The 26,424-nt window shown below is 48.1% G+C and overlaps 1 protein-coding gene across 1 annotated transcript; it reads right to left on the bottom strand.

Annotated features, from left to right (window-relative positions):
* Positions 1–414: 414 nt before the first annotated feature.
* CAPN14 (calpain 14) lies at positions 415–25,601 on the bottom strand. Its single transcript, XM_042930273.1, has 21 exons — positions 25,377–25,601; positions 24,062–24,131; positions 23,120–23,238; positions 22,847–22,983; positions 22,217–22,391; positions 21,544–21,609; positions 18,834–18,919; positions 17,493–17,567; positions 16,268–16,431; positions 14,979–15,142; positions 14,447–14,455; positions 12,017–12,222; positions 11,009–11,045; positions 10,205–10,261; positions 8,655–8,712; positions 6,046–6,110; positions 4,668–4,736; positions 3,704–3,782; positions 2,978–3,094; positions 2,570–2,625; positions 415–476 (listed from the first exon to the last, which is right to left on the bottom strand). Exons 1-21 carry the CDS (start codon positions 25,599–25,601, stop codon positions 450–452), a joined length of 2,061 nt encoding a protein of 686 aa, XP_042786207.1. The 3' UTR covers positions 415–449.
* Between the last annotated feature and the right edge of the window lie 823 nt (positions 25,602–26,424).

Below are 26,424 nucleotides of genomic sequence, written 5' to 3'. Positions count from 1 at the left end.
CCCCTCACAATGACCTCACTGTGCAGCCCTAGGGGTGCTATGTAATTTCCAGGTCTTATAAGTAATAAATCTTTATTTTTTCAAAGTTAAAAAATAATAAATTGGACAGCCATGGAGGCAGTATTGTTAAAGGTTGACATACCAACTCTGGAGTCAGATTTCTTAGACCACGTCAGCTGACATCCCTGCTGTGACAAGGTTGTGGCTGGAGAATGACAATTGGTCTTTACAAGTCCAAGGCAATCTTTGCTAATTCCTTTCCCTTTTTGCACACTGCCTATCCAAGGGGAAGGTCTGCAGAAAAGAAATCTTCCCAGCTGAGAAGGCGATGACTGGAGACACGGTCCTGAAGAACAGTAAATGGGCTGAATGTGGATTGGTTTCAGTCAAAGGCTACCTTTGAGCCACATGCAGAGTTCTCAGTGAAGGCAGACAGGGCTCCAGCCTTCTCAGGAGTACAGAGTCATCATCAGCCACTGAATATATTGGGGAAGCAAATTACGGTCAGTGCAGGCCCACCTGTGACATTCAGCTAAGGGTGCTTCATTTCTCTGTCACCAGACCCTGGAGGCTGACACAAGACTTAGGACCTCCTCCCCCTCATTCCTGGGAAGCCACGGAGACGGGACATTAATGGATGGTTTAGCCAGAGGGACCACACCATCTGGTAGTAAGTATAAATCAACCTGAAATATAATCAACCTTGACTTCTCATGGTGCCGGTGAATGATGATAACCAAGATACAGGCTGATTCTGTATTCAGTTCTCAATGCAGTTTTCCGTCATGAATTCAACTTGGCATGCTCATGACAGCGGTGTGCAGGTGTGTGGACCAACTGGGTAGCAGAAATCCATTAGAGTATATTCTACATGTTTACATTTAAGGGCCCATTTATCTGACAGCTTTATGTGGGTGTGATGAACAGCCCCTCTAACTCACACACCTTTGGAGAAACCACTCCCCAAGCCAATTACATCAAAATGGTGATACTGATGATGGTGGCGATGAAGATGATAATGTGAAGTTACCAATGGCGTCAGAGAAAACCTGCGTGAAATTCTAACAAGTTGGCTGCCACTCCCTGTAGGCCTCCTTGGATGGCCCTAAGGATCTCTTTCTCATGGAGCCAGAGGTGGTTAGAGCTGAAGAGGGCCTTAGAGACCACCTCGCCCAACTCATTCATTTTACATGTGGGGAAGCTGAGGCCCAGATCTATTCAAGTTGATTTGCCTAGGGTCTCACAGCTAGTTATAGGAGTGCTGTGGGTTCTACCTGGGGCTCAGTCCAGTTCTCTTCCCGTGATGGCACATTGCATTGCTGGGGTCTGCTCAGGCTGTGGACTACCCTGTTTCATGGTGTCCTGCTCTCCCAGCTCTGAGTCTGCACTATAGAAGCACTGCTTGGGATCTGGACATGAGCTTGGGGATTTGAGATGGAGATGGACCCAGAAGATTCTAACCATTGTCCCTCTAGCTGAATCTTACCTTCACACTCAGACGTGACCATGACTGAGGTGAGACGCATGCTGAGGGTCCCAATATCTTGGGAAAATATTACATGAAATGGACATTTGAGGTCAAGGAAGAAACCTCAGCTTTTACTAGGACCTTTTTAAGCAGCCCAAATAGAAGATGTGTTTTTACAAAGAAAGGGCAGATGGTTTAATTCCAGATTCCAGTGTCTTTGCAGCAAACCCAATTGGCACCACATCTGACACATAGCAGGTACACAGTAAATCCATGAGGTTTGAAGGATCTGGCAAGACAATCAGTGTCAGGCACAGATTTGTCCTCTCGGTTTATCGCCTCTTTCACTCAACAAACATTCGTGAAGCTCCTATTACATGCAAAGCACACTGTATGAAGTTCAAGAAGAGGACATCCAGACAGATCAGAATCCCTACCTTTATGGGGAAGGCTAAGCCAGCTGTTGAGAAAGATCTGATCCTGATCTTTCCAGACATCTTAAGCCAATTTTGTCATTCTTTATACTCTAGCCAGGACTGCACAAAATGTTCCCTCTAGAGGAGGGAGCCTTTCCTACTCTCCACTCTGCCTCCCTGGCTCCTTCTGATCTTTAAGGTTTCAATTTCGATGTCACCTCCTCCAGCAAGGCCTCTGTGAAATGCCCTATTCAGACCAGCTATCTTATTACTGTCTGTGCTGGACTTCATTGCTGGCCTGGGTCTTCACCCCCCTCTGTGTCCGTGCCCTCTGCAAGTGACTTTGATGTTCCTCTCATGACGAAGAGAAGGCTCTTTCCCCAAATGCTGGAAGTAGGCTTGGCCACGTGACTTGCTTTGGGCAACAGATTGAGTTGTCACATGGCATTATTGTAATCATAGTTATTGGGTCCCCTGAGTCAGTCTCCTGGTCCCCGCATAGGTGCCCAGCACAGAGTGAGTGCTTCGTAAAGAGCTGGCAAATAGACAAATAGGTGTAGTCAAGGCAGGGCTACATCCCAAACTCAGTAGAATGAAGGACCCAGAACCCTGGTCCTTCACATGGACATGCCGTGACCACCTCTCTCTAAGATGAGGTGTGTCAACCCCACAGAGAAGGGCTTACCTCTGGCTTCTGGAGGTAGATCCCTTTGCCATCTTGGGTTAAGTTCTGAAAGGCATCTGTGAACATGCACCAGAAAGGAACACAGATGTGTCTGGAGACATTACAAACTGGTTCCTCCATCCATCCCCTCACCTGCAAACCCGGTTTCAGCCTGTGTGCAGCCATGTGTGCACTTTACAAGTGTAAGTGAACTGCCTCAGACCTTTGCCTCTTGGACAGGCAGGGTATACATGAGTTTGGAGCAGCATAGCTGGGTTTCTTGGGTGCAGAGCCAGCGTGCCCCATAGCTCCTGGCCTATTGTTTCCGCCCTGGTAGCTGTCTTCTCTCCTGCTTGGACTGGGGGCAGGTGGGCAATCTGTGAGGCATGCAGAGGAAGCACCGGCCCTGCCTCCTTCCCCCCAGCTTACCCTCCATGTTCTCTGCACGCAGCATCAAGTGGACGAAGCTGACGAAGTCCATCTGGAGGTTGGGGCCGCCATAGCGGATAAGCATCAGCTGGCAGACGTCATTGCTGAGCATGATTCCTGCATTGAACACAGACTCCCGCCATGTGTGCTGGGGACCTCATATCCCCTCCCCTCCACCTGAGGCCCCTTGATTGAAATTGTCCCTCCCCTTCCAGGACCTGCATCCTGATAACACGGGGATCTTCTTTTGTGGGGCTCATTAGTTTAATTATTAGCCAATTTTCTTTGTCTCATCTCAACTCCCCCTTCCTGCCCCCTTCGGCCACCAGCATGAGGATCTTTTTAGCGAGCGGGTTACCGACCTTCAAGGCAGGAGGCAGTCTATGCAGCCCTGGTCAAGAGCATCCGCTTTTGAGCCTGATCATCCTGGACTCAAACTCCAGACAACTTACCTAACTTGCCTGAACTCTAACTTCTCCCTCTGTAAAGTAGGGATTATCCCACGGTGTTGAAGATTACATGAGAGAGTGGATGTTCCAACCCCCCCCCCCTCAAATGTTAGCTATGACCATAGTGATAGCAATAATAAATCCTTCTGTTATTTGCAGATCCACATCTTGGGGCCTCTGGACTCAGGGAGCAACTGTGCACATTGGAATTACTTCAGAAGCCACGCACCCCTCCCCTCTCCGCTCTGCCCGCAGCATCTGCTCGGCCTGCACCTACCTGCATCCCTCATGGCAGCCTGCAGCTGGGTCCTGTTCAGGTATCCTGAGTGACTGCTGTCGTGCTTGTGGAAAACCTCCTGCAAAGAAGCCACACCAAAGGCTCGGGAACCAAGCATTTCTGTGCACCACATGAGAGCCCCCCCCCCCCCGCCCCGCCATGCCCCAGCATCCATGCTGCTATTGGCCAGCGTGAGGCTCTGCCAGCAGCACCTGCTGCCAGCATGAGAAGAGGCAGAGGGTCCGGGCTTCTGAGAAAGGGAGCGTTTTTTGCTTTTGTTTTTGTCACGGGGATGGACAGTCTGGGTATAGCAAAATGTACTTGATTGAGGCACGTCATCCTAAACCTTGAAGGGCTTCCAACTTTCTGACTCAGGAAGGTGAGAGGGACAGTTGTGAGTAATAACTGGAAAAATGGGAAGAAGCCACTTGATGCAGGACTTTAAATGCCATGCTAAGGAGTTCAGACTTTATCAGAAGACCATGGAGAGTCTCAAACAAAGCAACATGATCAGACGTGCACTTTAGAAATCCAGGAGACTATCGGGGCGCCTGGGTGGCTCAGTCAGTGAAACATCTGACTTCGGCTCAGGTCATCATCTCACAGTTCGTGGGTTCGAGCCCCTCATCGGGCTCTGGGCTGACAGCTCAGAACCTGGAGCCTGCTTCGGATTCTGGGTCTCCCTCTCTCTCTGTCCCTCCCCCTGCTTGTGCTCTGTCTCTCAAAAACAAATAAATGTTAAAAAAAATTAAAAAAAAAAAAAGAAAAGAAATCCAGGAGACTATTGCAACAGGCTTTCTGAGTTTGGGAGAGAGGGAAGGCTGGCCCACCGGAGGGAGAGCAGAGCAGATTGGGTGAAGAGTGGGGTACATGGGGCTGAAGGGGTAGTGATGCCTCACCCAGCTTTGCAGAGCTGCTGCCTCTGCCCCTCCCACAGGGACGTGTGGTGAAGACACGCTCTTACCTGACACAGCATCAGCTGCTTCCACAGGTCCCTGAACTCCTGGATGCTCACGGTACCCGACGCATTAAGCTGATAGAAGGTTAAGGTCAAAGCCGCCAGGGAGTTGCACTCACACCTCTGAGAGCGGCAGCTGGCCCTCCACACGACAGTGCGTGATTTGTGGACAGCCCTGTCCCGTGTCTGATCTCCCTACTTGGCCTCTGCTGGCTGGTCAGTCCAGCCCACGGCTCCCTCGCCCTTGCTAGGAAAGGACAGAATGAGCCAGAACACAGCCACACTGGGAGAAGTCTGATGACGGCGGTGATGATGGTGATGAAAACAGCTACCGTCTAGTGAGACAGGAGAGTTCGACCCAGCCAATTTGATGCGATTTAAATAAAAAACAGTAACTCTTTTTATGTTATTAATTGCTCAAACCAACTTCTGGAAGGGGTCAGTCACAGGGTGGCTCTTTTATTTAGTCATTTTAGAAAAGGTTAAAAGCTTAATGAGTGGCTTTGAGCCATGTCCAAATACCCCTGCCTCAGAGAGACTGGGTCAAAATATCGTCACACACAACTCCATCTGGGTCCTTCGGGTGGCTCTAGGGCCGAGTTACACACTGTAATTATGTTACTTCATTTTCACCTCATAGGTGAGGTGGGTACTCACTCCCCTCTAGAGTGGATGATAAAAGGGGGGCTGATGAACTTCCTGCATCTGGTGATGAGGTTGGGACCTCCTGCAATGCCTGCGCACCTGACTCCCGTCCCGTGATGTCCATGCTGTCTGCCAAGTTTCTATAAAGACTGCTTTTCTATTCACAACCCTCCCACCATGCATTCACACACCTCTCTGTAGCACAGATAATTAAACCGTGATTAAATGGTTCACGTAGAAAGAGGGTTTGCTAGAAACATCGGAACCAGGAAGGCAGAGTCTGTGGCATGCACTGAACTTACTGAGCTCTGATTTCCTGATCTGTCAAGGCGAGCAGCCACTGCCCTGTCACCAAATGAAAACTTGGAACCCTGAGGCTCTTGTAACAGTTTCTTGTTACTTGGGGGATTGTAACTAACCACCACCCAGCAGCTGCCTCATCCTCGCTATCAGGAAATAAGATTATTTTTAGTAATAGCTAATAGTGAAAATGTAATTGATGATAGCACTAAACACTTTGCCTGGGTTTACCCCATTTGCATTCTTCCACTGATACTACAGAGGAGCTGTAGCATCTCTATGGTGCACACAAGGACCTGGAGGCACAACGAGGCTACATGATGTGTCCGAGATCACACAAATAGTAAGTGCTCGGGCTGGGATTCAAACCCAGGCAGCCTGGCCCAGAGCGAGACTCTCCACCAGCAGCATGCGTCCTGCCACAAACCTGAAAAGATACATCCAGTAGGGCCAGGATCCCCTGGCAGGCGTCCAGGCTGAAGAAAGGCTGGGCACTCCCCAGACCTGCAGAGGGACAGAAAGAGTCTGCATGGGGCCCCGCCCTAGGACTGCACAGCCCTTTTCTTAACAGTAAGAGCCAGCACTATCTAGGCCACCTGTAGGTTCTAATGACTGTCATTCATGGGGGGTAGCAGGAAGTAGGAACAAGAGGGCAGGGAAAAGAGAGAAGGCTTAGTGGTGATTCCTACACCCAAAAAGCACCATAAAACCCTGCAGAGAACACCTGATTATAGCCTGGTCTTCTTCCACAGAGGGTCAGATGAATGGAGCCCTGTGTACCTAGGAGAGAGGTACCCTCACAGAGTCACGGGCTCCCAAGTCTGAAAGAGATCTGAGACATTAATTTGTTCAACTTCCACCTAAATGGGAGGTTTCTTTCCTCAGGTGGTTGGTGGATGGTCTGTCAGTTACGGGTGCTCACTTTTTCACATGGTCGGATAGCTCCAGTCAGGAGAAATTTATGTTAATTCCGAAAGAACCGCCTGCAAAATTCAATCCCTAGTCCAAGTTCTGCCTCCAGAAGAGCATGAACAGACATCTGTCTGCTCTTCGATGTTTCTCCTGCATTCTAAACATGGCTTCTAAACCCTCTCCACCTTCTTCTAGACCCTATGCTTTGCCACCTTCTCTCTAAAATGCAGAACCAAGACGGGAACGTACTCCTTCAGCTACAGTTTGATGAGCAGAGAACAATGGGGCTATGACTTCCCAAATTTTCAAGCTGCACTTCCCCAAAATTATGTTCCAAAGATGATGTTCTGCAGAGAAAGTGTTTTGAGTTCAAATACATTTGAAATATTTTGTATCTATAGACCCTTTTTCTCCATTCACCATGCATCTTAGCATATAATAGGTACTCAGGAGCCAACATGGAAATTTTGTTTTTGTTTAATGAAGAATTTCCCAAGCACAACTGACCGCAGAATCTAACCCCTTTTATTTCATGGAACACTTCCTAAAACTTCTTAGTCTCTAATCTTTCTTGCAACACAATTTCAAAAATACAAATCTAAATGTTTTCATTAAATATAGCCTGAATTCAGATGAGCTGATTTAGCAGCAACTTGAAACTGTTAGCTTGTGTTAAGCTCCAGGTCAATGAAATTAACCAGATATCTTTCACATAAACCTCCACAAACATGAGATCTCTTCTGTTAGGAACTTATGCAATTAATTTTTAAAAAAATAATGAAATGGCAGTTTTTCATTATCAACCCGACTCTGTTTCATCTTTTTGGTTTTGGGCACAGTCTGTTGTGAGCATTTTCAATTCTGCTATCTGTTATGTTAATGATTCCTCCCAGCTTTGTGCCATCTGCAGATCTGAAAAGCCTACCTCCCATGTCTTCTTCTGAGTCATTGATAAAAGCTGGGGAGATGAAGGGCACCAAGGGTAGAAACCAGAGACCCTCGTCTATACTTAGAGACTCTCATCTATAACATAGAATTACCCCTCTGGTTTTATATTTATATAACTCTTGGGAATGGAACACATCTCTTGTTGCTACTTTCCAACCCACATGTCATAATTTATCATCAGATAGTTTACCAAGTATTTTGCCCAAATCCACAGTTCTCTGGTCTGCCAATCCAGAAATTCTCTCAAAGGACTACAAGAAAGCAATTTGCCCATACACTCTTTGGAACACCATTTTGCATGCTTGTAATCAAATAATCTAAAAAATTATAGATGTGCACACGCTATCTCTTCTAGATAATTTCCCTAGATTTTTTCCCCCCAAGATGTGGGGGAGCTCTTATAGTCTATAATTTCTAGAATCTCTCCTTCTGGCTCTTTTATGATACCTGAATTTGGCTTTGCGGAACCATCTGGAAATTATTCCAAGCCCTGAGCTATACAACACCCTGGACTACAATTTGTTTGGACTTGAAGTCTTGGTTTCACATAAAGGAGAAGTAATAACATATCTTCGGTGGCAAATACCCTTTAACTGTTTTGTTTACTTTTTTCATTTTGAAGTCCTTCTTCCTCCCCAGAGAAATCATGTTCTTCTCTCTTAAAATATACATATAAACATTTTTCCATGGACTTTAAGCTTTCCTAATAATTTATCTCAAGCGTCATATGAAGGCATCCACACTAGCCATTTGCAGACCCCTAAGGGAATGTGCTCCCCTCCTTCGATTTTTATAGGTTGGTCAATTTAAATACGAGTTCATTAGAACGTTCCCTGGTCAGCTCGTCAATACTTAAGATTTATGTACCAGCTTGGGTATGGTCTTCCACACAGAATTTATATGCCAAGAAGTACTCGGATATTCTACTCAAATTCTCAAGCTAGCAAAACTTCAGAAATATTTATTTTCACAGCCATGTATCTCTACACACTCCAACTAAGCAAGAAAACCTCCAAAACCAAAACACTATTTTCCAAGCTACATAAACTTCTCTACTGCTTTCTCAGACCACATGACCCCCTGATGTAAGACACAGCTGTCTGGGGGACCATTGTGCAGCAATTCATGTGCTCACAGGGGAAAGAGAAGTGTCCCCGGAGTCCTACAGGATGACTCTGAAATACTCACTTGACCAGGTCATGTGGTTCAGGACCTTCTGCAGCTGCACTGCGTTTATTTCTGGATACTGAAGGGGAAGCAGAGTGGCAGGAGAAAACCATCGTTACCGAAGGCTCATTAGATGCAGAGCTGCCGCCACAAAAGAGGGCTGGGAGTCCACTCCCGCATCAGCTCAGCATGGTACACATGCCATTTCTGGGTGGAATAAGTGATTCTGGGGGTCAAGTCCCGAGGACCCCAGCAGGGCAGGGCTCTTAAGAAGCAGACTAATAATGGTGATTTTCAAATTGGGTTTTATCAAGATCCTTCAAATTTCGGCAAGCTATTTGGTTTGAATTTGATTTTATTTTTTAATGTTTTATTTTTGAGAGACAGAGAGACAGAACATGAGCAGGGGAGGGGCAGAGAGAGAGGGAGATAGCAGAATCCAAAGCAGGCTCTGAGCTGTCAGCACGGAGCCCAATGTGGGGCTCGAACTCACGAACCGTGAGATCATGACCTGGTCCGAAGTCGGAAGTCAGATGCTTAACCGACTGAGCCATCCAGGTGCCAGTGAATTTTATTCTTAATAAGGCATCTTCAGCCAAGGCTCCAAATTTTAATTTCAGAGTTTCTCAGAAGCAATCCTTTACATTAACATTTAACTTTAAAAAATATAAATGAAATACAAGCAACATACAGTTGAGCTTATGAAATAGATACATACTCACAATATACCTTTTTTTTAATCTGTTTTTTACATATTGGGGTTCTTGGTGAGATTCCATTAGATAAAAGGACTGCAACAGAAAATGTTTGGAAACCTCTGGTATGGAGGAAAACCTTTATAACAACTATGTAAGAGTCTGACTATCCTCTCTGACTACATTATGCAAAATTCCAGGGGTGAATATGAGAGAACATAGGTGCAGGTACATTGTGAATTAAATCCAGTGTTATGAACACAAGGAGCTCATGGTCTTCTAGTTTTAATGACCTCACTAAGGTGTCAGACCCCATATTTCTAGAGTATTTCTTGCTGTATTCCTCAATGGATTTAGTGTCCTAAAGGTTAGGGACAGAGGGGCCTCCAGAGCCTTGCACACATATCACTGGCCTCCTGATCTGGGTCAACCCAAGGAAAGAACTCAAGGGAACCAGGTATGTAGCCCCAGGCCCTCCTCTTCCCTAATGCCCTCTTACCAGCCCTATCCCCTCTCTAGGTGACCACCCAAGGGATCTTTCTCCTTGGGCTCTCCCAGAGTGCTAGGGCTTGTCATGACCATGCTCTGAGCCACTACCGACACTGACTCTTGGCTCTACTATAGTCCATTTTCTCGGGGATTAAAGATTAAAGCTGTTTCTCCTACAACTGATCAATGTTGCTTCCAAGAAGAGATATGCATTTTACAGGAGCCTTCTGGAGACAGTCCACTTTCCCCCAGTTGTCTAAAAACTTGAGGACTTAAATAGAAAGTGGCAGTCTGGCAAAGAGCAGCCTTACATCATGCTTCGTACACAGGGTCAGTACATAGTCCCCGGCTTCGCCCACTGCTCGCCACCACACCTGGTCAACTTACCTTTTCAAAGAGTTTAGTGAAGAATTCATCCTGCCCTTCATTTTCGTCTGCTATTTCCTATAGGAACAGACACACAGAAAGACTTAGTCGTTCACCTGGATACGTGGACACTCATGGGCACACTAACGTCTCATGACCCTCAGGCCCCAGAAATCCCTAAGTTTGACCTTGCGCATTGTCTTAAGTTTTCTACCACCATGTTCACATTTTTTGTTTCTCCAATTCTCACTGCCTTTGGGGAAGTAGCAAACAGTGAAATGGGCAAAAGAAACACCAGGTAGAAAGTAGCAAAAGCAAGTAAATGTATCACTCATGTACCTGGGGCTCTGGACCCTCAATGACAAGGATGTGACCAGAAGGATGTGACCAGGACAGCTCCTCTGGTGCAAAAACAGCAGAACCTGGGGGTGCCTGGGTGGCTCAGTCGGGTCTGACTCTTGATTTCAGCTCAGGTCATGCTCTCATGGTTCATGAGGTTAAGCCCACATCGAACTCTGCACTGACAGCACAGGGCCTGCTGGGGATTCTCTCTCTCTTCCTCTCTCTCTGCCCTTCCCCCACTCATGCTCTCTATCTCCAAATAAATAAATAAATAAATAAATAAATAAATAAATTTTTTAAAATTATAGAAAAACAGCAGAACCTGGGTGCCCTCAGGGCACAACAGGTAATGAAGTATGGGTGCCATGGAGTAGGGTCTGCAGGATCTGCCGACTTTCCCCCACAGCCTGAATGTGAGGGGAGAAGCCCACCATCTTGGCTTTGGAAACAGTCCTGCATGTAGAATCCCACTTGCCTACGTACCTTAGAGAGGACAGCACTGGAATTGCATCCAATTTCACTGAGGGAAAACAGAAGGCAGAATTACTTCTTGGGATCATCTGGGGAGCACTTTGGCCAACAGTCTCCCTCCCCTGGGAACACATCTTCCAAGTTCCTTAGCCGTGTGCCATGTGGGCTTTGCCCAGCTCTCATGCCTTACTCTCACATCTCCTGCTTGAAGTCGACAGAGCAGCCATGTGGCCTAGCACACTGCTTGTCCCTCCCAACATGCCTGGCACTGTTCCTCATCTCCCCGCCTTTGCTCACACCAAGCCCCTTTTGTTGTTTCCACCCACATTGAACTACTCCTACTCATACGTATGACTCGGCACCGACAGGCAGTGAGGCTCGAGGTCAAGTCAAACTACCCAGAGCCAAACCATGGAGAAAAAAAGAAAGGGAACTGGATTCTAAGCATTGAAGGGCTGTCGTGTCAAAACAATCATAAACAGAAGAATAAGTTGGGCTGGAATGTGTTTGTATATTGATTCACCTACACACACTTATGGCATCTGAGCCTGCTCATTGATGACGGCCTCTCCTCATCTGCCCAATCCCCTCTATGCATCTCCTAGAAACTAACACCTCCCTGAAGTCAGCCCTGTCTCCCCCCAGGACCATGGAAGGTTGGCTCAGATGCTCTTCCTTGGTGTTCTCCTAACACCCTGTGCAGATAAATGCTTGCACTGGATGCAGGATAGCATAAATAACTACTCATATGTCCCATCCCTTCCAGGCCCTGAGCTTCCAGAGGGCAAGGGCCAAGCCTGTTGTAGCTCTTTCTCTTGAATGTCTAGCAGACTGTTCATTTGTTAGAAGGAGAGCGGGGAGGAAGAGGAGAAGGATGCTCTCCATGCAGGGAGCTCCCTGCTCTCCCTACCCCTCTTCTGTGTTGGCCACAGACCCCGTCCTCTGCCATTTCCACCTCACCTTCTGTATCTCCCCTAGCCCCAAAAGCCCCCCACCTCCAGGGAAGTCCCATGTCCTTACTGAAAGATGTGCTTCCTGGAGAATACTCTCAGGACAAACTCTGCTTCCTGGCCAGCCTTGGATGTGCAGGGCACAACGAGGTATGTCCCTGGCTCCAGCTGCAATTCCTGACTCACTTCTTTCTCTGTGAGAAATGCTTCAGGCCATCTTATGGGGGCATTTTTCCAGAAAAACTCAGAGGGCAGTCTCCTCTGGTCACCATAGTGCTGTGGGTGGAGGACGGAAGAGTCCCAGTTAAGGTGATCCCCAGGGTGTGTAGCCTGGCCTGGGGCCCTTGGCCAGGAGACAGGATAAGGTGGTCTCTGATTAGCCAAACCCTACTGCTCCAGGGGAGGGGTGAAGGGGTGAGGAGTAGAGATGAAAGAATAGACCATGACAGGAATGGATACCGTTGCTGGAACCCTGTGCGAGGCTGAGTAGACATGTCAATTCACTTGACTTTATGTTAAAAACAACATCATATACAAATGATGTGAGAAATGTCACCAGGCCTGTACTTTCCATTTACAGTTAAGGGTGTGAGGCTCAGACAAGTCAGGTCATATACCCAAGGTCACCTAGCTGGTAAGAGTCTCGGCCACGGTTGGAACTCAGGGCAGCTGAGCCTCCAATGTCCATGTCCTTTACACTTCCCGTGGCAGCCCCCATGTATGCGATACAACTTCAAGGTTAATTATGACATGATTACGGTCACCCATACAGGTGGACTGCCAAACATCTCCCCGCCTACATTATAACAGCTACGTATGGATAAATTGGACATTCTACATCATCTCAGTGGAGGGGAAAGAGAGTAGGACAAAAGTTCAGAGGACCTGAATCAGGGCTCCGGCTCTGACATTGCCTGGACACGTGTGGGTTTTTTGTTGTTGTTGTTGTTGTTTTATCTCATACTCCCTTTCTCTTACTCTCTCTCTCACCCTCATTCTCTCTCTCTCTGTCCTTTCTTCCGCCTTTATTTCTCTATCTTTCCCTATCTTTCTCTCTTGCTGCCTTTCCCCTTTGTTCTCACTCAGGGTTGTGGAGGGAGACAAGGACCATAAGCAGGATCCTCACTCTAGTTTATATACAGATAACAAAGACGTGACCTATCCACATAAAAACATATTTCACAGATTCTACTCAAGGCCACAGAAATAAAATAAATCTCCTGATGATGCATGCTTTCTTTATCAGATGATGAGAACTAGGGAATCATCCTATTGCCATATTTGCTTGGCCTCTAGGAATCTCAGAACTAAATTTTATACTCAGCCATATTAGCTGTCCTAGGTTTAGGGTTCCTGGTAGAATCAACTGCTTACTTTATCCATGTATGACTTTTTTTTGTGCCTTTAAAATTTTTTTAAACTGTATTTATGTTGTGAGAGAGAGAGTGGGGGGAGGGACAGAGAGAGAAGGAGAGAGAGAATCCCACACAGGCTCCACACTATCAGCACAGAGCCCAATGCAGGGCTTGAACTCACAAACCACGAGATCATGACCTGAACCAAAATCAAGAGTCGGATACTTAACCGACTAAGCTACCCAGGCGCCCCTTGTCTTTTAAATTTTGAACTGGCTTATAGTTTTGTTCTGTCTATAATGTAATTGTAGGTTGACCCATATATATATATATATGGGTCATATATATATATATGGGTCATATATATATATATATATATATATATATATATATATATATATTTGGAGAGAGAGAGAGAGAGAGATGCATGATATAAATAACTATTTTTAAAATTTTATAGGCAACTTTGGGAGCCTTCATCTTCCCACAGGAGGGAAAAAACCAAAACTGACCCAAGATACCTAATGCAAAAATGGTTTCTGTTAAAAAAAAAAAAAAAATCAGTTAAATTTAGTTTAATCAGTTTAATGTCAAATAATTAAGTTTTCCACTCCTGTTTCTTTGGGAAACAAAACAATAGCTGCCACCCTTTTGGAGGCTGGGATACCTCAAACCTTAATTGATCCTTCTAGGCTGCCACTGCAGGTAAGGGACAGAGTGGTTCTTGCCCTCTGCCTGGATTTCTGTCCCACTTTCCTGAGCCTTTGCCCCTTGTCTCCAAGGAGATGGGCTGCATGGTCTCCCAATGTCCCATATGTTATAGATCTGTTTTATTATGAGCTTCAAAACTCAGGCAAGGATGTGATTACCATTCTCCCTATGCTGTGACAGCCTCTAGCTATTTATGTAGGGATTTAATAAATTCTAAAATTTATTGGTTCTGCACCAGGCTCGGAGACCTCCCTATAGATGCAGAAGGATTTCTCAGGGTCCTTGGCAAGCACTCATTTCTTCTACACACACGGGAAGCCAGCATTTTTGCCAGACATCCTCGTAGCTCCTTATGTAAGGCTGCTACGGTCAAGCTGAACCTCACGGGTGACATCACTCCAAACCAGGGCCAGCTGGTCAAGTGTGGAACTCACCTTGCTCAACTGAAACACACAAAAAAAGAGAGACCTCATTAGGCACAAATCCAACTCTTGCACAAGCCCTAAGTGACAGAGGCTGATGTATAGGGAGGCTCTAGCCAGAGACCCCCTTCCCTCCCTTAAGACTTGCTGTTCTAGTCAGGGACATTTTAATCCATCATCAAGAATTCTGGAAAAGGGTGAGGGAAGGCAACCTTGGCTCCTTGGGAGAGGAAAAGAACACCAGCCACCAGTACTGATTATAGAAACTGCGTGCCGGGCACCACAATAAAGTCCTGGTGCGTGATGTTCTTTTACTCTACCCTTTGCATAAATATCATCGTCCCCACTTTACAGAGGAAGCTGACGCTCAGGGGCAAGGAGGTGACTTATTCCAGATGACATATTCCTAAGGGACGGAGCCAAGGCCTGCACCCAGGTCTGTTTGTAGACAGAGGCAGATGGGGAGGAAGTCGGGAAATGGAAGAAAGGATGACCAGTGGTGGGAGACGCCCTGCGAGGCCACATGCCCCCGAGGCCCACCTACCCTAAAGAGGTAGAAGCCAATGGCCAGGTGAGGCTTCCAGTTGCGGTGCCTGTGCCTGGGCTTCTGCAGCAGGGACACCAGCACACTGCAGGGCATCGGGAACCTCCTGCCCTCCTGAAGGCTCCAGACAGACAGCAGGAACTGCGGGTTCTTCCAGAATGTGTCTGCAGCAGAACACAGAGAGGTGGGTCAGGCCTCCCCACGCCCCTAGCATCTGGCTCCCACAGACCCAGGACGCCTCCCCTGGGCTTGCCACCCAGAGGTCCATGTGGACAGAGTTGGGTTCTCAGCCTCCCCTCTATCCACCCTCCCACTCCACCTCCTCACCCCGTGTTCTGCCATAGATATGCAGACCGGAGTATTCTTGCTGCTGTAGCCCCTTCACCCAGCGCACTCACTGCCCGATGAAGTGACTGCATTCATGAATGGAGGAGAACATGTCCATGACCTCAGGGAGGTTTGCATTTTAACACGGACCAAGCCTTAGCTGAAGGGCAGCTTGAGCCTTGGGGCGGACCTCTCTGGCAGGAGGGGGGAGCCGGAGCAAAGGGCGCCTGGCCGGCTGAGACCGTACCCCATGGGTCTTTCCTTCCAAAGAGATGGCTCAGCACCTCCATTGTGGAGAAAAGGACACAGTCACCAAACCTCTCCACTTGGAGAGTTCAGACACATTTGCCCCCTGTAACCGGTGAGCTAGGAATCCTTGATGTTATGTCACTACCAAAACTGTAGGCAAGGAGGGGCTGATACAGATGATAAAGTTACCATTTCACTCCTGCCTTTAAAGGGTGGTTATTTCGGGGCGCCTGGGTGGCTCAGTCGGTTAAGTGTCCGACTTCGGCTCGGGTCATGATCTCACAGTTCGTGAGTTGGAGCTCTGCGTCAGGCTCTGTGTTGATAACCTGGAGCCTGCTTCAGATTCTGTATCTCCCTCTCTCTCTATTCCTCCCTCGCTCTCTCTCTCTCTCTCTCTTAAAAACAAAGATAAGAAAGAAAGAAAGAAAGAAAGAAAGAAAGAAAGAAAGAAAGAAAGAGAAAGAGTAGTTATTTCAGCATGGAAATGACCTCGTCCTAAAATCAAAGATTTACTGTGGCATGTGTGCCGAGGAGGACACAGCCCAGGGCCAGAGCACACAGCTCGGTCAGTGAAGTCCCTCCATGCCTCAGCCAGATGGCCCATGCAGGGTGAGGGCCTCACCACCATCCCCAGCAGCTCTGTCCGCATCCCCACCCCTGCTGGCCAAGCTGCCACATTAGCCCCAAGGGCCGGCTCCTGTGCACGTGCTTACCTCGGGGTGACTTCATCGGGCCACCGGCCGTGATCCCCTTTTCCCATCTTCCCTCCCGCATGGTGTATGTCCACTTCTGGCCCACATCCTGACTCAGCAGGCCCGGGGTCAGTTTACAGATGACCAGAAGCATGAAATGTGTTTTAAAGTCCTTCAGTGTCATCCTGTGGAGAGGAAGAGGGAATAGCATGACATCTCCTCATCAGGACCAGAGTGGGGGCTGGAACCAAGCTGCCCCACCAGCCCCAGCCCCACACCACACCCTGCTGAGCTGGCCTTGGACACAGGAGAGCAGAGCTGGCTAGATCAGCGTGAGGGTGCATCGGGGGTGATGGACCACCCCCCTGCCCCCTACCCGTGGCTGCAAGCAGCCTCCCACAATGGGTGCCTGGTGGCAATGTTCTTGTTTCGCTGATTGCGGTGATAAAGCTGAACTGAGGCACTCATAACTAGCCAATTAAGATACAAATGTTTGATAATATTTGCACAAGTCAGTTCTCAATTATAAATTGATAAAATTCTTAGCCCCTACTTGCCAACTTTGTGGCTCAAAGCGTGCTAGCCAAACTGGCTGATGCTCAGTTTACTTATCTGTAAAGTGGAAATAATAGTATTTTTAGGGCTTTGGAGTTCAGTGATGACTTCCAAAGAGAGAGGGGTCGCAGCGGTCTAGAACGGGTGCAGAATGGGAGAAGGGGGCCAGTGGGAACAAGGGTGGAAGAGTAAGGGCAAAAAGCGAAGGGCAAAGGGAACAAATGGGGCTCATGTCAGACACCCAGAAACCATATTAGCTCAGGGTGTCTTGGTGGCTTTTCATAAAAAAGGGGTGAGTGGCTTTGGGGCAGGTGGGAGTCATGTCATGGCGCTCTGGGGGGTGCAAGTGAGATGGCTCAGAGTTTATAAGCTCATCTTCCTTTCAGGCCAGGAAAGGCAAAACCTCAGGATTGAGTGCATTGAGACAGAGCGCAAGTCAGAGAGAAGGAGGTGGCCAGCCAGCCCTCTGCTCTGCTTTGAGGGTCCACTGAGCCCCACACCAGTGGTCACAGGTCTCACTGTAGAGACTGTGACCATTTGCAGGGGCTGTTTGCCCGCTAGACTGCGGGCCCCTGGTGGGTCTTCTTGATCTCTACACAAGAGGTGCCTGGCATACACATGGCACCCGATAAATAGCCTGGGTACCCAAATGTAAGCTAGGGTGTTTGTCCCGAGTCCCCGAGTCAGATACCAGAATTCTCCGTCATTGCTTTTCCTCAGGAGCAGAATCTTCTCCTTGGGGCTCAGTAGCTCCCACATACCCGAGCTGAAAATAGAAAAGGGATGTTTCCGAGGGGGGATGAAAGCGTTGCAGAGGACGTGGCAGAGATGCTTTAGTAAATCCTCTGCCATGTCATTATTTACCTCATCTTCATGCTGCTTTGCAGACAACCACACTTCACGTCCTGCTTTATAAAAGTAACATGTAACCTTAACTCATCCCTCACTGTGCCCCAAGCTCTGGGCCAGGCTCTCGACATACTTTCTCTCATATAAGGCTGACCACAATTTTTATTGCCGTTCTACAGATTCGGAAACAGAGGTTAAAAGAGATTAATTCACTTTCCAGAAGTCACATAGTTATGAAATGTCTGAGAGTATTTGAGCCTACATTGGTACTCTGTATTTTCAAAGCCTGTGGTTCTGAACTTCCATTGCTGACCGTGAAGGAGTTAAGGCTTCCCTGTGTCAATTCCCCACCATAAACAACTAAAAATGGGATAAAACATTGAAACAAACAAAACAAACAAAAAAAACACCTGTTCTCAGATGTTAGACAGCAGGCAGCATAGGGTTCTGACCCCGAGAAAAGGGGAACAATGTCACCTAGACCAGTGTCACCTAGACTCCACCCAAAACTAAATACCTGGAGGGTGACACAGGGAATCACATTCCGATAATAGCGATAATAGCGGAAAGCCCAGAGGTCATGACCGGTCACCAGAAGGTTGAGGCCAATCCAGATAGTCTACCTTTGACTCAGCAGGCTCAAGAGCACACTGAACCAGGAAAAGAACACTGGGTTAGACTCCAAACACCTTGCTCAAGTCATGCTGAGAGACCTCGAGGAATTCCTTCGCTAAAGCATCAACATCTTCATCTGTAAGATGGGGATAAAATGCCCTACCTTACAAGAGCATTGGTCAGAGGACTAGAGGTAATGAAAATTCAAAGTACTTGGTGGAAATATGCAAATAGGGGAGACTTCCGCACATGTGAAGTAAGTGCAATTTTTACTTCCAAATAAATAAAAAAATAAACATGGGCAGGGAAAAAAAATATTCAAAGCCGCTTAGCACAGGGCTGGCAAGCTCTCAACAAACATTAGCTCAATTATTATAATGAATGAGAACACAATCTATATATCATTAAGCATCTCATGAATGTGAGAGCTTGACCTTCACAATCTGAAAGCTCCCCTGTCAGGCTGGAGCCCAAGAGAACACTTGTGAATTTGTGTGCAGGCGGCCAGCTCCTTTGCCGGCTTGCCCCGCCCCCTCCTGGCCCCTGGCAGCCGGTGTCAGGCTCTCACCTGTCACTCCAGTCCCCTTTCCATTCTACTTTGCCCCAGGGGTTCCGCAGCTTGACTAGATATTCTGGTCCGTGTCTGCAGGTCACCTGTGCAAAAGGAGTCGCAATTTAGGTGGCTGGGCTGAGTGCCAGATGCAAATGTTGCAGATATCTAGATGGGACTTGTGCCTGCCAGATGAGACCTTGAAAGGGAAGATTAAAGGCACTGAGGGTTAAGAGAAGAAAAGAAGGCTCTGCTGCTTCTTAGCTGCTGAGACCTACGGCAAGTTCCTTAACCTCTGTGTTCCCTCATCTGTAAAGTAAAGCTAATTGTCACATCTCGCTGCAATGGCTTGAATGGCGGCCTCCAAAAGTCCGGTCTACCCAAAATCTGTCAGGGTGATCCTATTTAGAAAAAGGCTCTTTGCAGATGTAATTAAATTAAGGATCTCGAGATAAAATCACCCTGGATGAGGGTGGATCCTAAATCTAGTGACAAGGGAAGGGAAGGAGAGGGGGAAAGACACAGAGGAGAAGGCCATGTGAAGATGGGGGAAAAGATTGGGTTCTGCATTCCAAGCTAAGGAAGCCGGGAGCCACCATCAGCTGGAAGAGGTGAGAAAAAATCTGCCCCCCAGAGCCTTCAGAGGCTCTCACGACCCCTTGATTTTCAGACTGCCGGCTTCAGAACTGGGAAAAAATACATTTCTGTTGTCTGAAGCCACACAATTTGTGGTGATTCCTTATGGCAGCCCCACTTGGCTAATATACCCACACCCAGGGTTGTTGTAAGGATTGAGTTAACATTTGTAAAGCAGTTAGGACACTAGTTAGAGCAGAGTAAGTGCTAAATTTTGTTAAATATGTTAAATAAACGTGAAACAAAACATAGGCATAAACATGTAACTGCTATACTGAAAAGCTGCAAAAATAATACAGTTTCTTTATTGACCTCACCTTCCCTTCCCTACTGTTAACAGTTTGCATAAGCAGGGTGTAATTATCAACTAAAGAAATGGAACATCAATGAAATGTCAAGTCGACTACATCTCATTTGTTTAAATGGATTTTTTTTTAATGTTTATTATTTATTTTTGAGACAGAGAGAGACAGAGCGCAAGTGGGGGAGGGGCAGAGAGAGAGGGAGACACAGAATCTGACACAGGCTTCAAGCTCTGAGCTGTCAGCACAGAGCCCGACGCGGGGCTCGAACCCACAGACCGTGAGATCATGACCTGAGCCTAAGTCAGACGCTTAACTGACTGAGCCACCCAGGCGCCCCTGGTTAAATGGATTTTAACAGGTAAAAATACATGGTTCAAAACAAAAATTATATGAAAAGCGCTGTATTACGTAGTCTCTTGCCTACTTAGACCTCTCCATTTCCAGCCATGCTTCCTTCCAAACACTTTGAATGCTTCTGTATTCAAATATGAATATGTATTATTATTGCCTTTTTAAAAAAAATTTAATGTTTATTTTTGAGAGAGAGACAGAGCATGAATGGGGGAGGGGCAGAGAAAGACAGAGACCCAGAATCCAAAGCCCGAGGAGAGGCTCAAACTCATGAACCACATGATCATGACCTGAGCTGAAGTCAGACACTTAACCAACTGAGCCACCCAGGCGCCCCTACTGCCCTTTCTTTCTTAAAGAAAAAGTAGCATACGATATAAATTCTCCTGTCCCTCACTTTTTCTACTCAACAGCTTTCTGGAGATTTTCTGAGGCACTGCATGAAGCACTTCTCATACTTCTGCAACAGCACAGTGACATAAAAATCTAAGTTTTGTTAAAGGACTATGAAAATAAGTGAAAAGCTCTTGGCATGCACACACACACACACACACACACACACACATGACTGGTGCAGATCTGGGAGGAGGAAGAAGTCAGGTTGCAGTGGAGTTCAAGAAATTTAAAACAGTTAAAGGGAATCAGGGACTTGGGGACATCAGGCCCTCCAGGGGACATCAGAGGGTGTTTAAGACTGAACCGGTGGATTCCTTACCTGCATGCTTTTCTGTGTGGCCTCCTCCACCAGGAGTGCCCTCACCAGCCACCCTTCAGGGGCCAGCTCAATGTCACCTCCTCTACGAAGTCTTTTCTGACTTCCCCCAACCCAATCAGGAGAATGTCTTCTCTCCTCCCTCTGAACCTTGAAATCCTTTTGTCTATTCTATCGGCCCCCCCAACTTTCGACTTTGCTTTCTTACCATTCTTGCATATGATGTGTCTCCATACCTGACTATAAGCTCTGTGTAGGCAGGGACCCTGTCTGATTCATCTTTCCCTCAATGGGGGAAGAAAGATGAATAGCAATGAAAAGAACCTGAGAGGTTGACGAAAAGGAACTTCTGAGAAAGAAGAAAGAATTGGGGTGGGAAGCCCCAGATATGAAGGTCATCAGTGGCAGCCCAGAGTGAAGGGGTCTCAAGGAAGGGGTGGAGTCCAGCAGGGCTGGATGGCTGATTGGCTGGGCTGCCACAGGGCAAGAGGGACCGGGATGGTGCCCCACAGGTGGCAAAGGCCAGACCCACCCCATCACTCCAGAACACAGGTGCACAGGTGCAGGGCACCCACCACCTGCTTTAGCAGGCCTGGAAAACCCATCAGACAATTTTCCTCTCTAGACTGGGCACAAATAATAACACTCACCAGAGCCTTGGTGAGAAGCCTTGGGAGAGAAGGAGAGGGGCCTGAAGAGAAAGAAAGGGGCTGGTTCCACCCACCTTTCTGATTCCTGTGAGGGTATAGGCATGGCCTCCCACCAGCCCGTTCTCCAGCACCCTCTCTTTCTGTGGAGACAAGAGAACTCCTGTCAGCCCACTGCTAACGGTTTATGTGGGGGTCATAGGGACCTGTGTGGTCAAAGCAAGGGCTTAAGGGGAGGGCTGGGAGAGACCCACGCTGTGTCCTCAGAGTGGTCAAAGCTCTTCGGCACTCACAGTCTCATTAGAGCCTCTAAATCAGGGTGCCATTCTGCGGCGAGCCCCATCCCATTGTACACAGGACAAACTCAGATTCAGGGCTGCTAAACCATCATGTGGGGTGGCATGGCAGTTGCTCCTGGAGGCAGGGCTGAACCCAGAGCTCCCTACTCTAGTTAGAAGTTCTTGGTTGTTACTAAATCAGGCAGTAAAGACCAGTTGTGCTAGTAAAGCGTCTTGCCCCTGGGTGATACTTAGTCACTGTCAGCACCCTTGTCTGCATGCCATCTGCATTCTACTGTGGCCTTGCCCACCCCGAGGGTTCTGCATGGCCGCTCTGGTTTGAACATCAGGACTCTAGGTGTAGGAGCTGGGTGGGAGTGTCAGGGCCCACACTGAGGTGAGGACAGAAGTTGGTGGATGAAGGGGATGGGAACAGGAGAGGACATTCTGCCAGCACACAACCCACTCGCACCCCTGAGTGTGTCTGGCAGCCAATGAGGGTTCTGCTGTAGGTGGCCCAGGTGAGGATGTCCCAGAGGTTGCCAGGGGCCTCTGCCGGCTTGATGGTCATTGTCACCCCTCCAGTGAAGTCCACAAGTGCTTCAGACACCTGTCCACGCTGCAAGTCTTCATAGGAGCCAGACAGCCTGCCCGGGGAAGGAGTAAACATGGGAGGAGAGGGGAAGGGGCATTTGTATTGTAGCCTAGGATGATCCAAGTGAGTCTAGTGAACCCCCTGTTTGGTTCTTCTCTGGGCATGCACCTGTTACTCCTTCCTTCCATCCCCGGGGCAAAGGAAAATCTACACTCTGACTTCCTGTCCTTGTTAAGTAACTCCATCCATTAGGGAAAAGAGAAAATTCCTGACTGCTTGTTCAGATGGGGAAAAGTCTACATAAGAGATTCTGGATACATCACTTCTATATTCAAGGAGCCATGTCTCAGTGGCTCTTGTACCTCCTTCCTCTTGCACTCTCCCAGCATTGATGAGTTAGAAACAGAAAGACAGAGAGTGGGGAAGGGAGGGGAAGGGAAGGGAAGGGAAGGGAAGGGAAGGGAAGGGAAGGGAAGGAAGGAAAAAAATTTCTGGTGGTTGTCTTACTTAGCATAGGCCTTTTCCAGAAGAGCTCCCCAGAACACGTTTTTGTAAGTGGAAGAGACAAAGACCAGCTGGCCAGCTGTATTCACAGGAAGTCGGTCATCTATCACCACAGGAACCCACTTCCCAAAGTGCCAGAACTGGAAGGAGAAAGTGTCCCCTGGTGAGTAAAGATTGCCATGGAAGGCAGTCAGCTCAGGAGGCAAAGACATGACTCTTCCAAGAACCTTCTTTCCTATGGCTTCCTCTGGGCTGGGGCACCAGGAGGATACTCACCCAGAACTGGAAAATGCCGGCATAGTTCTCAGTGAAATTCTGATTCAGGGGAACGACACGGCTCAGGATGTCCTGATGCAAAGTCAGAGCTTGCAAAGCAGCCAAGAACCAGCAGTCACCTAGGCCAGAGAGTACAGTGTCTGCATGGATGTACCACACATTCAGGCACATTCTACAAGTGTCTGCATGAATCTATTGAGGACTTATCACATGTAAGAAATGCCTAGTCCCAATTGCTATCCTCTCTGGACTTGTAGCCTAGTTTCACAGAAGGGAAAGATCTACTTAGAGGAAGACAGTTAGTGAGGAGGAGGTGGAGAGGGGCATTGGCTGGAATCTCAACTTGACACCAAGAATCGAGTCAGATTCCTGGACCAGCTTTTGGCTTTCTGAATGCCACATCCTCAGGAACTTGGACCCAAACACAACCAAACTTTTCTAAAGTCCTACCTCTGTAAGTGATTTATGTTCCCCTGAGAAAGCCTCAGCTCTCTCTGGACTCCATTTCTCTGTCTGCGAAATGGGTATCACTACATTTCCCTTCCCCAGTGGCCAAGGTTTTTTTTTTTCTATTCCCCTAAAAGGAAAGTTGGGATGAGAATGGGCTTACTTGGACTCTATCTGGGGTATCTAGTGACTGGTGTGCTGAAAAGGACTCATTAAAGGGATTAGAGTAGAGAGAGCACATTCTCCCAAGACAAAACTTACACCTGTCAACTGGTAATGAGGGTTATTGTTAGGCAAGTTTGGGCGTTCCCATACATCCTCAGAGGACCAGCTGTTATCATTTTCCCAGCAAGGCCACAGCACTTCAAGGTGGAGTTCAGGGTGGCCATTTTCTCCCATTGGGATCTCTCACTTCTCCTCTTCCCCACCCTCACTCTGGGCTGGGCCAGGCTCGCAGGTGCCAGGCCTATGTCTCCAGGGGCTGTGCAGACTTACCTACCACTCCCTGGCACAGGTCCAGCCTTTTGGTGTCAGCAGAATAGAACTGGGGATTGCTGTGCAGCTCCTGCAGTGACAGACGGAATTATCCTTCTGACCAATAAGAAGTTCCTGGAGCTGCAGCGACTGTAGTTTCCCATACCCCAGGACTGGACTTGTGGGGACATAGATATAGGATACATGTGAAAGCAGGGCTGGCCCAGACAGTCTGGCATATGGATTCAGCCCACCGTACTTCTCACTCCTTCTTGCAGCCCACGTAAGCCGGAGTCCTGGAGAACTCTGTGTGGGCACTGAGATACAGGGCTGGTACCCACAATGCCTTTTCTTAGAGCTTCTGTTTAAAATGGAAGTATGTCTTTTGGAAGGTGTTCTCATGTTTTCCTAGAGATCTTCACATTCTCCTCACTGTCGTCCTACGCCTTCCCACCCCACCCCCCAAAATAATGGTTTCTTTGCCTTTCTATGCTGAGACATGGGGCAAGGTGGTGGTGGGAGGTGGGGAGGGGTGGTCTGTGCTTCATGGGAAGCACCAAACCCCTGGGGTTCTGCACTGGCACAGCTCTCCTGAGGTCAGGTGTATGACAGACTCTATGTCAGCAGTTTCCAAACTTTCTGGGAAAAGTAGAATCTTGGCTGCTCTCTAGATTGGGAAGCCCACTTGAGAATCTTATGCACAGAAGGGACTTGGTCTGGGGCTGCAGACTTTGATGAGAAGTCTGGACGGGCACAGAAGAGTAGAGAATTTGTAGCACACACTGACTTTACTTTGTTATAGATGTGATTGGGAAATCGTTTGTGTAAATCAAGTTTGGCGGGGGCCAGACTGCCTTTGAACACATTAAGTCGCCTTTTAAAGGAACCATCAGAGCAGTTTATAAAGTGAAGAACATTGTTGTAAAGTGATTAATAGCTTCTTAATTTACGTGTTCCATGGGCCTGACTTTGGGGTTGGGAGTGAAGATATGTGAAAATGTGTCTCTTTGCAGATGGCCTCAGCAGAGACTCAGGGCATCCTACCATCTTAGATGAGGTCAGACAGTACTTTGGCCACAGCTGCCCAGTGTATTTCCGGGGAGGAGCTGAGAGAGAGGCACACCTCAGACCCCTCTCAGCATCACTCCTGGTTTTCTCCATCTGGAAAATAGGAATGTGGGCACTCCCCCATTCCCCTCACATGGAAATCAATGACAGTGAGTAAGATGCTGCATCTGGAACACTCCACCATTCTTTGGTCTGGGTTGACCTGGTGTGTGTGTGTGTGTGTGTGTGTGTGTGTTGAGGGGATGCTTGCCCACAACTCCCCCCTTACCGGAGGCCTCCTCCACTGCAGGCCGGGTGGCAGCTTCTGCAATAGGGGCCCGCTGCCCACAGAGCACAGGCTGGCCGGGAAGCTGTCATCTTCAAAGAGGCGGCCTTCCATCAGGCACCTTTCCCTCAGGGCCTTGTAGTCCTGCTTGGGGAGCTGCGAGGAGCCCCCCAGTGAGTTCTTCTGCCCCATCTTCCATCTGCCTCGGAAAGACAGACACAGAGACATGGCAGAGTGTGGATACGGACCCCCTGGGTCTTCTGGGATGGTCTCTGTTGCTCCTGGAATGGAGAGCTGATGTTCAGTTTACTTGCTGCATCCAGAGAAGAGAAGGATGGAGAGAAAGTGAGATGGGCTGGGGCACCTGGGCCAGTTCTCGTCCTAGAGAGTGAGGGTCCTTGAGCGCTTGCTCCAGTGCTGGGGCTCGAGTTGGGGGTCCAGGCTCCACTACCAAGGCCTGAGGGAAAAGAGGGGTGTCGCCAGCCTTAGGCTGGGTCCTGGGCCTGTGACTATGCCAATGTCACTGGGACACTTCTGCTTAGCAGGGAGGTGGGGAGGAGGGCAGCAGGAAGCAGAAGCTCAGTCCATTGGGCTTGAGGGTCCTGGTGACAGACAAGGAAGGAGCAGTGGCTGCGCCTTCTGTCCTGCCCCGCAGAGCCTGCTTGCCATCACCCCTACACTCGCACACGTCCTTCCTCCTGCACCTTCCCCATCTCTGACTTTCCTCCTTCTATATTCTCTTCAAAATTAACTCCTTCCTTAAAGACATTTTTGGCAATGTAAAAAAAAAAAAAAAAACATTCACATACATATCATGGCAAATACTGACAGTTGTCTCTACCTACCCATTCACTCCTTTGCCTTATTAATAGGATCCCAGTTTGGGTCACTCAATTATAAAACTTGATTTCCAAGACCTCCTTGTAGGACAAGTTGGCCACCAATACAGTGCCGGCCAATTAGATCAACGTGGTAATCTATCAGGTGGGGCTTTTGGAAAAGCTGTAACTTTACCAGCTTTCCCAGTTGGCACCACTTTTGACCTCTGCCC

This window comes from Panthera leo, chromosome A3 (genome assembly GCF_018350215.1).
Source record: "Panthera leo isolate Ple1 chromosome A3, P.leo_Ple1_pat1.1, whole genome shotgun sequence".
NCBI lineage: Eukaryota > Metazoa > Chordata > Mammalia > Carnivora > Felidae > Panthera > Panthera leo.
This window is presented reverse-complemented; position numbering and strand designations above follow the sequence as displayed.

What these genes read in the sequence shown, in the direction of transcription:
- CAPN14 (XM_042930273.1), bottom strand. Translation starts at nt 25,601, where the DNA reads ATGTCTCTGTGTCTGTCTTTCCGAGGCAGATGGAAGATGGGGCAGAAG. An exon ending in CCTGTGCCAGGGAGTGGTAG is followed by an intron (nt 23,239 to 24,061) that starts GTAAGTCTGCAC and finishes TCTCTGGCCTAG; the next exon opens with GTGACTGCTGGTTCTTGGCT. An exon ending in CCCGATGAAGTCACCCCGAG is followed by an intron (nt 15,143 to 16,267) that starts GTAAGCACGTGC and finishes GTTCTGCTGCAG; the next exon opens with ACACATTCTGGAAGAACCCG.